The sequence below is a fragment of the Dysidea avara genome, chromosome 5, assembly GCF_963678975.1.
Source record: "Dysidea avara chromosome 5, odDysAvar1.4, whole genome shotgun sequence".
Taxonomy (NCBI): Eukaryota; Metazoa; Porifera; class Demospongiae; order Dictyoceratida; family Dysideidae; genus Dysidea; species Dysidea avara.
This window is the reverse complement of record NC_089276.1, coordinates 21634257-21648927: the sequence shown is the minus strand read 5'-3', so window position 1 is coordinate 21648927 and position 14671 is coordinate 21634257. Positions and strand designations below refer to the sequence as shown.

Genomic DNA, 14671 nt, shown 5'->3' with positions numbered 1-14671 from the left:
GTAACCACTGCCTTTCAAAACCCAATCTTTTGTCTGCCTGCCAAAAAAATTCTAATGTTTGGTCTACCTACCTGGTCACAGTCGCAAGGCTAGAGGCTTATGATGCCGCATCAAAAAGCTACCATTTTCACCACAATACTTAGCTCAAGAGTGGCATGAGCCTTTTGGGGGTTCCAACAAGCGATCTAGCAAAGATTTCAAGATTTCTGATAAGTTTCACAGAAATTACCAAGGCTTTTTGGACGTCTAAGAGACCATAGATATGAAAATTGCACTTAAAAACCACACATAATTTCTGGGAATATCTGACAGATTTCAGGAAAATCTAGAATCATATTTCAAGAATTGACCTGTATATGAGATTTTTAGCTTCCCGCAGGTTTCAACAAGTGTCTGCCCTCTGTGCCAATTGTACTGGTCATCTTTTTCATGAAATGAAACCATATTGAGGCATCAATTTTCCATAACAACACCTTCCATATTTGATACCACAAAATTATTTCAAGTGGCACTCTAGCGTAATCGTGGAGAACAGATAGTAATGGACACCGTAAAGAAAACTTTACTCCAGCTAATACAGCTCACAAGACAAACGTACAAAATGTGGTACTATAAATGTATGTTTGGACAATTGTCACTACATCAAGTGCATTAATATATATTATAGTGTTTTAACTACACGGTAGGCTTGGAACTACTGATAACATCTTTGTCCAGTATATTTATACATATTTCTGTCTTTCAACTATTTTGTTCATAACCAGTTAATAATTTTTGTATTATTGTCACAGCAGAAGTAGAATATCTTACTTCTTGATATGTGTCTGTGATAAAGTTGCTGACAAATCTTAATAGCTATATTTGATATAACTGGCTTACATGCTTCCATACAAAACTACTGATGTTGTTTGCCTTTAAATAGTCCTTAGAGCTCATAATATCTATGGACTGTACAGATAGTTACCTTATTCTTTGTCTTCGACGGGCATCATATCACCTTAGTGACCAAGTTACAAGTGCATAATATTGCAGAATTAAATTGGCTTCTCTTGGCAACAAAACAGGCTTCTGTGTGTTTATACTAAATGTATATGTAAGAACATAAAATTAATAGTGACTATACCAAATAAATGCACACTATAATTTAGCATCGCCATGTACTGGAGGCCAAACGTTCCAACAGTGTGCTCCCCTCTGCCCTCAAACATGTGAGAATATTGGTGCTACCTGTACTGGAGGATGTGCTGAAGGATGCTTCTGTCCACTAGGACAAGTGGTCAATCGTGATGGAAATTGTGAAGATGCATCAACATGTGAACGTAAGTTACAGTGCTTGTAAAATAGCAGACAGACTCTACACATATATGTGATATTGTCATATATTAACCATGACTGCAACGGATTTGTAGCACTTGGGCTTTCAGGTGTATTTATCAGCAAATCGAGGTAGTTGTGGTATAAGTGATATATGTCACTCTAGGCACACTCACCTGATAGGTGAAAGAACTAAAGAGTACTCACCCTGTTTCTTTTATACATCAGTGTATTAGTGCGGGCTAATAGCCCTCAGAGCATTATTTATATGTCATTATGCTTTACACACAATGCCAGAAAAATTACAATTGTGAGATCTAATTTTTTATTTTGTACTACATTTAAGTAACTAACTTTGCTATTGGGACAGTAAGTAGGTTAATACATTAAGTTAAGTACTGAGGACTCATAGTGTGTTCTCTTTGTGTTGTTCCGTGGTCTGCTCAATGACTGACACATGATGGGTAGAAATATTCATCCATACATAGCCCAAATGATCATTTTACTGATCATTACATAGTTTAGTAATTATCTACTAGTTGAAATTAGCAAGTACACCTAACTTATAAACCAAAATCCACAATTAAATGCTCCATGTTGCTCAATATAACGAGTCGAAGCAAATCACATCTTTACCACTCAGACAGGAAGTGTTTTTATTATCCTTGCTATCCTATGAGTTGAGGCTAAGTGAGAACTAGTGCTATGGCAAATTTTCCACACATTTTTGAATACAGGCCACACTCACATTGCTGATTTATTACCATTCTACATGATATAATCACTCTACAAGCAAGCCTACCCATCTGGGCCTATTGTAAACTCCGTAATTATGTCATAAATGATTCAATAAAAACACGGTTTTTTAGAAGTAACACAATATCAACTTGTCTCATAAGTAAAACTGATATACTATTCATAGCTGTGTGGTTTACTCATGTCTGGTTTTCATAACTGTTCTGTACCTTCCACATGTCAATTGTTTTGTATACATAGCCCTTGCTTCTAAAATAGCATACTGTGATCCTCCCATACAAATTTCAGTGTCTTTAGATATTCAAAGTTATAATGATGTAATAATTACTATATGTACTTTGTTTACATTCAATAGCTATATGTCCAAGAATCTTTGCACCTGTTGATGGTATGATTTCCTGCCAATTGGGAGCTAATAATGTTGCTAATCCTGGAGAAACTTGTACTTTTACATGTGATGATGGGTTTACACTAACTGGTAGTTCTAGTAGGACTTGTCAGAATGATAGGACTTGGAGTGGTACTGAACCTATGTGTGGGACAGGTATGTTTGTTCAATTGTACACATAGAATTTTAAGTCATAGCAGAGATAAGGTGTAACTACCTGTGGATATTAAGTAAAAGTAATGCATTGTAACACTTTCTGTGCTTATCAATACAGAATTTGTATGCTGACTACACTCTGCACTGCGTGATTAGTCATGTGCATGTCTCACACCAGTGTGCTATTGAGAAGCTTATTCATCACAAATTGAGTAGCAACTTCACTACAACCCAAACATGTGTGTCTTTCAGTTTGGTTTCCGTGCTGATTGATCAACCACTTCTTTGCTACTGTATACAGTATACATGATGGGTCAAAACTTAATAAAAGATTGTCCAAATGTTTTCATAGATTATGCTAAAAGAATTTGATTATGTCAGATGCATATGTTTGATAGAGTAACCATCTGTTTCTAGGGGGGTTTCACCAGTTTTTGAAAACCAGTGAGTTTTTTAAACTTGAAAAAGGGCATTAAGTGCCTCTGAGCATTTTAGCAAGTTGTGAGTATTTTCACTTGTAGCTGGCTAATAGCTATAACTTGACATAGTTATATATGAGAGTGGAGCTCTGTTATCCATGACATTCAAATTTGCTACTGTGTTGATCATAAAGAGCTAACCTTGGTTATAACATAATATTATGTGTATAAACCATGTTGCACAAGGCTGCAGTTATTTGTCTGATGCCAAAGATACACAACAGAGTTAATTGGTTATCTACCTTCTTAAACTATGGTGGAACTCACATGAGTTTCTTTGCTAAGTTGGTACCTTAATGGAATGGAGAATTAGTAGACCATAACTAGTTCACAGTATGCATGTGTGCTCTGACCTCAGACTCTGTTCATACAAGTGGAATATATAGACCTTGTAACTATGTTTTATATATTACACATTTGTATACAACATGCATAGTTCTTCAATATGTTGTAGTAGTGCTTATCGCTGTGTTGCATAGGCCCAACGTGTCCACCACTTACTGTTCCTGATAATGGAGATATTGATTGTTCACTGGGAGATGATGGAGAAGCTAATGCTGGAGACACTTGTACCTTCACATGTGATGATGGTTATGAACTAGGAGGTAGTACCAGTAGAACATGTGGAGATGATGGGAACTGGAGTGGTACTGACACTACTTGTACAATAGGTATGTACACTTTTTGTTTACTGTATATTATATTCATAAATTAATAATAAAACTTGCAAAGTTTAATTTTCTATACCTCAAAAAAGGAAAGACTAACATACATGCTACAGATGTAGGAATATAAGAACTTACACATAATTGCTGGGACCTTAAGTGCACACTATGACCTATGTACTGCAGTAATGTTGAATGGTTTCAAGCATTATGTAATTGGCAAACTGGTTTAACAGGTTTGTGTCACATGACACACTACGTTCTCAAAAGGTGAATAGCCTAGTAGAAGCTTACGGCTATTGGTGCACATACCGGCTTACTTGGTTGCATGCTCATTTAGTATTGTCATAGTTTGCTATATACCATCTCGATGTGTCATCTGTTTCATGCATATCTGTGCTATGTGTAGTTATTCTAACTAGCAATAATATACTGTCTGTGTACTATCATGATTTATTATATGTGGAGTAAGGCAAGCTCAGGCAACTGGGGAAATTTGGAGGAATTTGGGTGAATTAGATGCTAGTTATGTAGCTGTAACGCTTTACCAATTTATACCAATATTAATGTTCGTGACATAGCTTGTCTGTCATCAATTTCTGGGGTTTGACATGTCTTAGCAGTTTGCTATCATCACTTGTTTTCCAGACAATACTAAGTCGCAAATACTATGTTCATTCAATTACCCTATTTATGGAAGAGCTTACTACCCGCCCTATAATTTCCACAGTTGCCCATTATTCATCCAAACTCATCCTCTCTCTATATATATCATATATTGTCATGTCATACATGATCTCGTGTATATATAATCTCATTTGCTATTATAGTGTCATTGTGTTCTTGTTGCATGATTGTTGTGTATTGTTATGTACACTACCAACTTTGTGGAAAATGTTATCAAGACACACGGTAGTGTGTCGTATGGCCCAAGAAGCTGGCGCGCCACACCATGAGTATATTAACAGGAAGAAAAAAAATGCAATTTTCAAACCTTTGTAGCTCCGTGATCCCTTATCCAATCAAATATTTAATCAGACAAAAGCTATGCACACAATTGCTTTGTTTGTTCCACAATTCCTGCAGTAAAGAAAAAAAACAAGTTAAAAGGAAGCACCAAAGCCAGTTTATGGCCAACTTTGTGGCTTGCAATACAAAAGAAGTGATATCTAAACCAAAACAGCCAAGCTGTAAAAAAAGAGTGCTGCCCCCAAAAAGGCCAGGGTGAAAAAAGATGTGAAATCCAAGGTGGTGGGCAAGAAATGGCTGTGATGGTAGGTTAATGGCAAAAATTCTAATTACGACAATTCAGGTGAATTTGGTGCCGAATCCTAGTGGAGGAGGCAATACAAATTCACCTGAATTATCGTAATTAAAAAATTTGCCATTAACCTACAATCACAGCCATTTCTTGGCCACCACCTTGGATTTCACATCTTTTTTCACCGTGGTCTTTTTGGAGGCCACACTTTTTTTTTACAGCTTGACTGTTTTGGATTAGATGTAATTAGCATTAGGGAAAAGAGTATGCAATAACAGAGCTTGGTGTGGTGGAAGGGTTTTTAGCTAGGCCAATAAATGTACATATATGAGCACATATGTGTAATTGAATCCTCAATGAATGGTGGCAGTTGCCACTACTCCCAGGGATGGACCACAGCAACCAACATGTTAATAGTGACCTCATTCACACTAGTTTATTATATAAAATGAATCATTAGAATGATATAATGATGGTTGTGATGAATGATTGAAATGGTAGATTGAATATTCCACTAAATACAGTGTAGGTCTCTGATTGCTTATAACTACTTCTCATACCTTTCAGGTATTTTTACAGACTTGCTTCAAATCAACCTAATTACCTACTAATATGTTAGCCAATGTCATCTATCATTTCACTTGTCTTGATAAGTGACTTGTTATTATAATTTATATAATACAGACTCTATTTTTATAGGTTGTGAAAATTCTGGTATTGATTTGGTTTTTGTACTGGATGGCTCTGGAAGTGTTACAGCAACTAGATTCCAACTCATAAGAGAATTTGCTGAAAGTGTATCTGATACTCTGACCATTGGTCCACAAGATAGCTTAGTTGGAGTGATAGTGTTTAGTGGTAGTGCATCTATCGAATTTAATCTACAGCAACACACCAGTACAGCAGCTCTTTTACCTGCTATCAATCCTGGTATACCATACCCCACTGGAGGAACTAACACAGCAGCTGCTTTACAGCTTCTGTTATCCAGTGCACAAGATGGTACAATGGGAGTGAGAAATGGACGTACCCAAATTGCTATTGTTGTGACTGATGGAAGATCTAATAGTCAAAGAGCTACTATAGCTGCTGCTGATGTTCTTCATGCAGCTGGTGTCTATCAGGTTTATGCTGCAGGATTGGGTGGTGCTAACATTGTTGAACTGAATGCCATTGCTAGTGACCCATCACTTGTGTTCTTCACAGATGAGTTTGATATGGACACTGTTATTGAGTTAACAGAAAACTTTACTCAGACGATATGCAAAGAAGAAAGTTAGTTTTTGAACAATAATTAATGATGCAAACTAGCATTTAGAAGTATAAATAATTCCGGAGAAAGGGTTAGAATGATATAATAATAGAAACAAAAGTACAGTCAATACTTCTACTGTACAATTCTAACCGCCACGAATTATACTTTGAGGATGTTGCAGCTTTCAATGTCTTAATGTGCAATTTGTTGGTTAGCTACAAGTTTTTCCACGATTCTAGCTGCTATGGATTATACTTAAAGATGTTACAGCTTAATGTCTTAAGGTGTAATTTGTGACTGGATTTGCGAAAAGGGGTCTTCCACACACATCCAATTCTATGAATTGGAAGACCATAACTTTGTGTTTAAAAAGATCCAAACCTGAAATTTTACCATCCATTAATCTATGGTGGTGCACACTACTGACCAAATGTCAAGGCAATAACTTTTACCAAACGGAATTTATGAATTGTCAAAGTTGGTAAATTGGATGTGTGTGGAAGACCCCTTTTCGCAAATCCGGTCACATTTGTTGGTTGGTTGTTAGCTACAAAGTTTTAGTATCAACCTAGTTACCTCTGAGGTTCTCAGACACAAAGGCATTCGGATATCACAGTAAAGTTCAGTTCCTATAAATTAAGTTTTTAATACTTGTCCTGCACAACTGATTTATATTTTTAATATCGTATGTGGCCACAAAATATTTCCCAAGCTCAAGGGTTGTAATCTTATATATAATACATAAGCAACCGTATATCCCAGGAGATTTTATAAATTCATAATGATGTTGGATTCAGTTTTAGTCAGTTTGCTTTTACCTGGCCTGTTGTTTTTCCTTGTTACTCCTTAAAAATTAGCAGCGCTGTGAAGCCCTTTAAACACCAGCACTATTTATTAAAAAAGCACTTTGATACAAACAAGAAACAAGAGCAAGTGGCTTACATTCAATACAGTTAGTATATATGGGCCACTCCATGAAAGTATGCTTGTTCCAGTACAAAGCCATTGGGAGTGAACACATGCTCACCTCTTTAATATTACTAGTTTTGGCAAAGGAGTAGGTGAATGCAAACCATGTCTTTCTTCAACTTTTCGAATTTAGTGCTATTAGGTAAGTTTATGCATAATTTAGTATATCAGTAAATAATTCCAACTACTTCTTTCTGATAGCTGTGACTGAATCAACAGCTCTTATATACTTTTACAAACCTGTTGATGTTAGGTGTGCATTTGGAGAATGAATTCACTACAGACTTTTTTGCCTGCTTACACTATTAATGATGGTTGATAGTAGTAGTTACAATACATGGCTTCATCACTTGTATACCCAATTTGAAGTTGGTTGTAATGTATGTTACATAATTTCTAACCAAATATTGCAATTAAACTTGTGCGCATTTCAGATCATGTGAAGTAAATATTAGGTCTACATAGCACTCAGTAGCTAATCCACAGAAACTTAATTCATTTATGCATCACACCTTTTGTATACGTTCTTCATTGTCTACTCACACAGCATGTCAACCACTTACTGCTCCTGATAATGGAGATATTGATTGTTCACTGGGAAATGATGGACAACCTAGTCTTGGAGACACTTGTACTTTCAAATGTGACGATGGCTATGAGCTAAGTGGTAGTACCAATAGGACATGTCAGATTGATGGAAGCTGGAGTGGTACTGACACTGTGTGTACACGAGGTATGTTAATGTCACAGTTTAATGTGTAGAAACCTCTGGTATTCTGACTATCTCACAACAGCAGTTTAACTGGAACCAGAACTATAATTTGAAAACCAGTTTTAATAATTCAAAGTGTTTATAGCACGATAATGGTTGAAGCTATCTATGCTTACTGTATATAAGAATCTACTCTCAAGTAGCTACAGTAACTACTAACTGTTGATGTTTTGTAAGATTGAAATATCAGGCAAGTCCTTTCCAATGAAATGGCAACACAAGCATTGATTTGATTTTAAATGGCTGAGGATAGCATTGATTAGATCTAGGCCAAGTTTTGGGTGGATAATAGCTCAGAAATATTTTATATTTACTGTAATGTACTGTAGATCCTGTAAACTAAGACTTTTACAGAAGATAAAGGTATATAGCTGAACACAAAAAGCAAAATATTCATTAGATAAGTGCAACTATATTACAAGTGTCCACATTGTGGTAGAGAGTGAAGAGTACCAATGAGAGGTACAACTCAAATTTAATAAGAGTGCGTTGGCATGTGCCAGGTTAAAGTATACTTCCTTGGGAGCCCTCACCAGCACAAACACACACATTTCACATTTGGTTAACTTTAAAGTTTGGCTAAAATGATCACACTATCTTCAGTTATTTAAAGCTGTTGACTCCCACATCAGATATGTATATATACCGGTATTTAACAATTAAACCAATGTACATATACAGGGATTAGGCCTGCATCAAATATACCAGCATAATAAAAGGGCATGATAGGCTGGAGTAGTAGTATGCCAGCATAATGCTAGCATATTAGGTGTATATTTCAAACTGTGGAACTTAATTAAAATAGATCAATACACTGTGATACTGAGTCAGTGGAAATTACAAATTGCAATAGAGCACTCAAATGTGTTTACATAGCTCCTTAGATTGATACTCTCTAATAGAACAGTTACTTTGTAGTGAAATGCTCTAATAGAGCATTCACTGATTAAAATGTGTCAAGATAATTGTAAGAAATGTTGTTAACCTAGGAGCATAAATAATAGTTATACAGGCACAATGTGGAGTCTATGAAATTTATAAACCCAAAGGCCTGGGCTGTAGTGCACGAGCAAAGCGAGGGTGTTACTAAGGGCCTGAGGGTAAATTTTTCATAGACTCCACATTGCATCCGTATAACTGCTTTAGACTTTGTTTCACATTACACTCAGATTACTTACCTCATTCATGGCTGTTTCTGCTGTAGGGTTGGCAAAAGCAGCTGGTTTTCTTGTGATAATACTAACGCCATGGCAACTATGCATCCTAACATGACAAAATAATTGCACTCGTTAAATCACTGCACGTGAACAATGCGTAGCGATTGGATAGGCCTAGATTCTGAGCATATGTTATATTGTTCCTGAAGGTGTGGAGTATATTAGAAAACAAGGTGGAGTATATGAGATTTATTACCCACCCAAAACAGCCTAAATAGAGTCTAATGCAAGGATAATGGGAACAATGAAGAGCATAATAGGTTAAAAATTGAAATTCCTGAATACATTATGGACAAAAGTTTGAGCATATTTGACTCAGGCCTAACAAGGATGACTCTAGGCCGCATACCCTGTCAATTTAGATTAAGGAAGAGTTAGTGTATAGTAATGTCAGCTCATAATAGTGGTATTTAATTTTGTTTCGTGCCAAAATGGATTGTTTATGAAATGTGGAATTATTTAATTTTCTGATTGCAAATTTCTAGCTGGGAATATCTACAAAGGAGTAATTTGAAAAAAAATAAACCAATTTGTATTTATTATGCAGTGGTAACATGTCCACCACTCACTACTCCTGATAATGGAGATATTGATTGTTCAGTGGGAGGAGATGGAGAAGCTAATCCTGGAGACACGTGTACCTTCACATGTGATGATGGTTATGAACTAGGAGGTAGTACCAGTAGAACATGTGGAGATGATGGGAGCTGGAGTGGAAATGACACTACTTGTACAATAGGTATGTACACTTTTTGTTTACTGCAGCGTTTTATGTTAATGAATTAGAAACCTTGCTAAGTTTTTTTATCCATCAAAACCATACCTCAAATGAAAAACAAACAGAGAGTATGTTGTAGTTAAATTGTATCTGTGATGGAAGTAACCCATTCAACTATTTAAATATTGAAGTTGACTCTGTAGTGCATGTGCTTATTAAGGCAATAATGATACCCTACTTACAATTGTTATTGCCAGGAATTTGTGATCTAACATATGTATGTAGTGACAGAAAATTTGTACTTTGTGTTTGCTAGTCATTTCCTTGTTCATGATTGTTTGTGTGTTATATACACTACCTGAGCATGTGTAAGATCAAGGTAACCTTGGATTTGGTGTGAACGAAGCCACATGTGTGTATCTAGGACCATAGGTGGCAGGAAGAGGGAGGGTAGGGGCTGTTCAGCCCTCAATCTATTGAGAGAAGGCTTACCCCCCTCAGAATGATTCTTGCCAAAATTATCCTTCTTGGAGTGGGGCTGAAGACCGTGCAAAAGATTGATATACACCCAACCCACTACAAAAAATTGACTTGTACAATTTCTTCTGTAATCAAACTATGGAATAGTTTACCCCGATTTGTAATCAACTGATCAACTACCCCACCCTTAATTGTTTTGTATTAATCCTAGATAATAACATGCATGACACCTGTGCGTTATAAATTGTACTCGATTTCTGCACAGAAAGTACCCTAATAGAACAGTCAAAGTGCTTCTTATCTAAGAATAGTTGAAAATGGAAAACAAATTGTTGCCTACAGTAGGAATCAAAACACTGGCATCTTACTTTGAGAGTTGGTGTCTTCCCACTGTACCAAGTGTTTCCAGGTGTCTAAAGGCTGATTGTAGGTGCTGCATGTTTATTAACCCTCCTGTAGTCAACAGCTAAAAACTTTGCCAAAAAAGGTTTTTATTGACTACAAATAGTCTGTTTATATACTTTTGACTAAAAGGTTGGTATTCTACTTGAAATACTTGAAATACTTCAAATTGTACTATGAATTAATTCTGGTGAACTTTGAGGCACCATGAAAGCTAAAATGGTTACAGCTTCTGGGGAACTGCACCCCACAAGACTCCCTGCTGCCAGAGATTCTATACTCTGGTCAGCCCCCTCACATCAACTACTTCCTCTGTCACTGTGTAGGACCTAGATCTTCATCATTAGTGTGCTATCTGTCTTTCTTTAATAGTGACCTTATTCACACTAGTTTATTATATAAAACAAATCATTAGATGATAATGACCACTGTGATGAATGATTGAAATGGTAGACTGTATTTTCAGGTCTTTCTACAGGATTGCTTCAAACCAACCGAATTGTCATTTAAATATGTTAGCCAATACCATCTATCATTTCATTTCTCTTGATGTTGTACCTATTAAAATTTACACTGGATATAAACAATATGAGTGTGACCCAAATGTTCTGTTTGTTTGTATCAGTATCAATAATGAAGTATCTCTGACTACTTGTACAAATCTGACTCCTTGTAGTAACAGGTTCAGTCTTCTTATGGGACCCTGGTGGGATATGTTTGTGAAATGTTTTAATAGATTACAAGGATTTATGTACTGTACACCCTATTTGTATAGGTTGTGAAACTTCTGGTATTGATTTGGTTTTTGTACTGGATGGCTCTGGAAGTGTTACAGCAACTAGATTCCAACTCATAAGAGAATTTGCTGAAAGTGTGTCTGATACTCTGACCATTGGTCCACAAGATAGCTTAGTTGGAGTGATAGTGTTTAGTGGTAGTGCATCTATCGAATTTAATCTACAGCAACACACCAGTAAAGCAGCTCTTTTACCGGCTATCAATCCTGGTATACCATATCCCACTGGAGGAACTAACACAGCAGCTGCTTTACAGCTTCTGTTATCCAGTGCACAAGATGGTACAATGGGAGTGAGAAATGGACGTACCCAAATTGCTATTGTTGTGACTGATGGAAGATCTAATAATCGAAGGAGGACAATAGCTGCTGCTGATGCTCTTCATGCAGCTGGTATCTATCAGGTTTATGCTGCAGGATTGGGTGGTGCTAACATTGATGAACTGAATGCCATTGCTAGTGACCCATCACTTGTGTTCTTCACAGATGAGTTTGATATGGACACTGTTATTGAGTTAACAGAAAACTTTACTCAGACGATATGCAAAGAAGAAAGTTAGTTTTTGAACAATAATTAATGATGCAAGCTAGCATTTAGAAGTATAAATAATTCCGGAGAAAGGGTTAGAATGATATAATAATAGAAACAAAAGTACAGTCAATACTTCTACTGTACAATTCTAACTACCACGAATTATACTTTGAGGATGTTGCAGCTTTCAATGTCTTAATGTGCAATTTGTTGGTTAGCTACAAGTTTTTCCATGATTCTAGCTGCTATGGATTATACTTAAAGATGTTACAGCTTAATGTCTTAAGGTGTAATTTGTGACTGGATTTGCGAAAAGGGGTCTTCCACACACATCCAATTCTATGAATTGGAAGACCATAACTTTGTGTTTAAAAAAGATCCAAACCTGAAATTTTACCATCCATTAATCTATGGTGGTGCACACTACTGACCAAATGTCAAGGCAATAACTTTTACCAAACGGAAGTTATGAATTGTCAAAGTTGGTAAATTGGATGTGTGTGGAAGACCCCTTTTCGCAAATCCGGTCACATTTGTTGGTTGGTTGTTAGCTACAAAGTTTTAGTATCAACCTAGTTACCTCTGAGGTTCTCAGACACAAAGGCATTCAGATATCACAGTAAAGTTCAGTTCCTATAAATTAAGTTTTTAATACTTGTCCTGCACAACTGATTTATATTTTTAATATCGTATGTGGCCACAAAATATTTCCCAAGCTCAAGGGTTGTAATCTTATATATAATACATAAGCAACCGTATTTCCCAGGAGATTTTATAAATTCATAATGATGTTGGATTCATTTTTAGTCAGTTTGCTTTTACCTGGCCTGTTGTTCTTCCTTGTTACTCCTTAAAAATTAGCAGCGCTGTGAAGCCCTTTAAACACCAGCACTATTTATTAAAAAAGCACTTTGATACAAACAAGAAACAAGAGCAAGTGGCTTACATTCAATACAGTTAGTATATATGGGCCACTCCATGAAAGTATGCTTGTTCCAGTATAAAGCCATTGGGAGTGAACACATGCTCACCTCTTTAATATTACTAGTTTTGGCAAGGGAGCAGGTGAATGCAAACCATGTCTTTCTTCAACTTTTCGAATTTAGTGCTATTAGGTAAGTTTATGCATAATTTAGTATATTAGTAAATTATTCCAACTACTTCTTTCTGATAGCTGTGACTGAATCAACAGCTCTTATATACTTTTACAAACCTGTTGATGTTAGGTGTGCATTTGGAGAATGAATTCACTACAGACTTTTTTACCTGCTTAAACTATTAATGATGGTTGATAGTAGTAGTTACAATACATGGCTTCATCACTTGTATACCCAATTTGAAGTTGGTTGTAATGTATGTTACATAATTTCTAACCAAATATTGCAATTAAACTTGTGCGCATTTCAGATCATGTGAAGTAAATATTAGGTCTACATAGCACTCAGTAGCTAATCCACAGAAACTTAATTCATTTATGCATCACACCTTTTGTATACGTTCTTCATTGTCTACTCACACAGCATGTCAACCACTTACTGCTCCTGATAACGGAGATATTGATTGTTCACTGGGAAATGATGGACAACCTAGTCTTGGAGACACTTGTACTTTCAAATGTGACGATGGCTATGAGGCTAGTGGTAGTACCAATAGGACATGTCAGATTGATGGAAGCTGGAGTGGTACTGACACTGTGTGTACACGAGGTATGTTAATGTCACAGTTTAATGTGTAGAAACCTCTGGTATTCTGACTATCTCACAACAGCAGTTTAACTGGAACCAGAACTATAATTTGAAAACCAGTTTTAACAATTCAAAGTGTTTATAGCATGATAATGGTTGAAGCTATCTATGCTTACTGTATATAAGAATCTACTCTCAAGTAGCTACAGTAACTACTAACTGTTGATGTTTTGTAAGATTGAAATATCAGGCAAGTCCTTTCCAATGAAATGGTAACACAAGCATTGATTTGTTTTTAAGAGGATAGCATTGATTAGATCTAGGCCAAGTTTTGGGTGGATAATAGCTCAGAAATATTTTATATTTACTGTAATGTACTGTAGATCCTGTAAACTAAGACTTTTACAGAAGATAAAAGTATATAGCTGAACACAAAAGCAAAATATTCATTAGATAAGTGCAACTATATTGCAAGTGTCCACATTGTGGTAGAGAGTGAAGAGTACCAATGAGAGGTACAACTAAAATTTAATAAGAGTGCGTTGGCATGTGCCAGGTTAAAGTATACTTCCTTGGGAGCCCTCACCAGCACAAACACACACATTTCACATTTGGTTAACTTTAAAGTTTGGCTAAAATGATCACACTATCTTCAGTTATTTAAAGCTGTTGACTCCCACATCAGATATGTATATATACCGGTATTTAACAATTAAACCAATGTACATATACAGGGATTAGGCCTGCATCAAATATACCAGCATAATAAAAGGGCATGATAGGCTGGAGTAGTAGTATGCCAGCATAATGCTAGCACATTAGGTGT

General features: G+C 36.1%; 1 protein-coding gene across 1 annotated transcript in view; it reads left to right on the top strand.

Annotated features, from left to right (window-relative positions):
* Nucleotides 1-14671, top strand: part of LOC136255112 (uncharacterized) — an 81172-nt gene that overhangs the window by 19741 nt on the left and 46760 nt on the right. Inside the window, exons 10-17 of the mRNA XM_066047831.1 lie at nucleotides 1149-1319; nucleotides 2426-2614; nucleotides 3573-3764; nucleotides 5719-6294; nucleotides 7791-7976; nucleotides 9780-9971; nucleotides 11608-12183; nucleotides 13681-13866. Coding sequence (XP_065903903.1) covers nucleotides 1149-1319; nucleotides 2426-2614; nucleotides 3573-3764; nucleotides 5719-6294; nucleotides 7791-7976; nucleotides 9780-9971; nucleotides 11608-12183; nucleotides 13681-13866 — 2268 coding nt within the window. The remainder of the gene's footprint in view (nucleotides 1-1148; nucleotides 1320-2425; nucleotides 2615-3572; nucleotides 3765-5718; nucleotides 6295-7790; nucleotides 7977-9779; nucleotides 9972-11607; nucleotides 12184-13680; nucleotides 13867-14671) is intronic.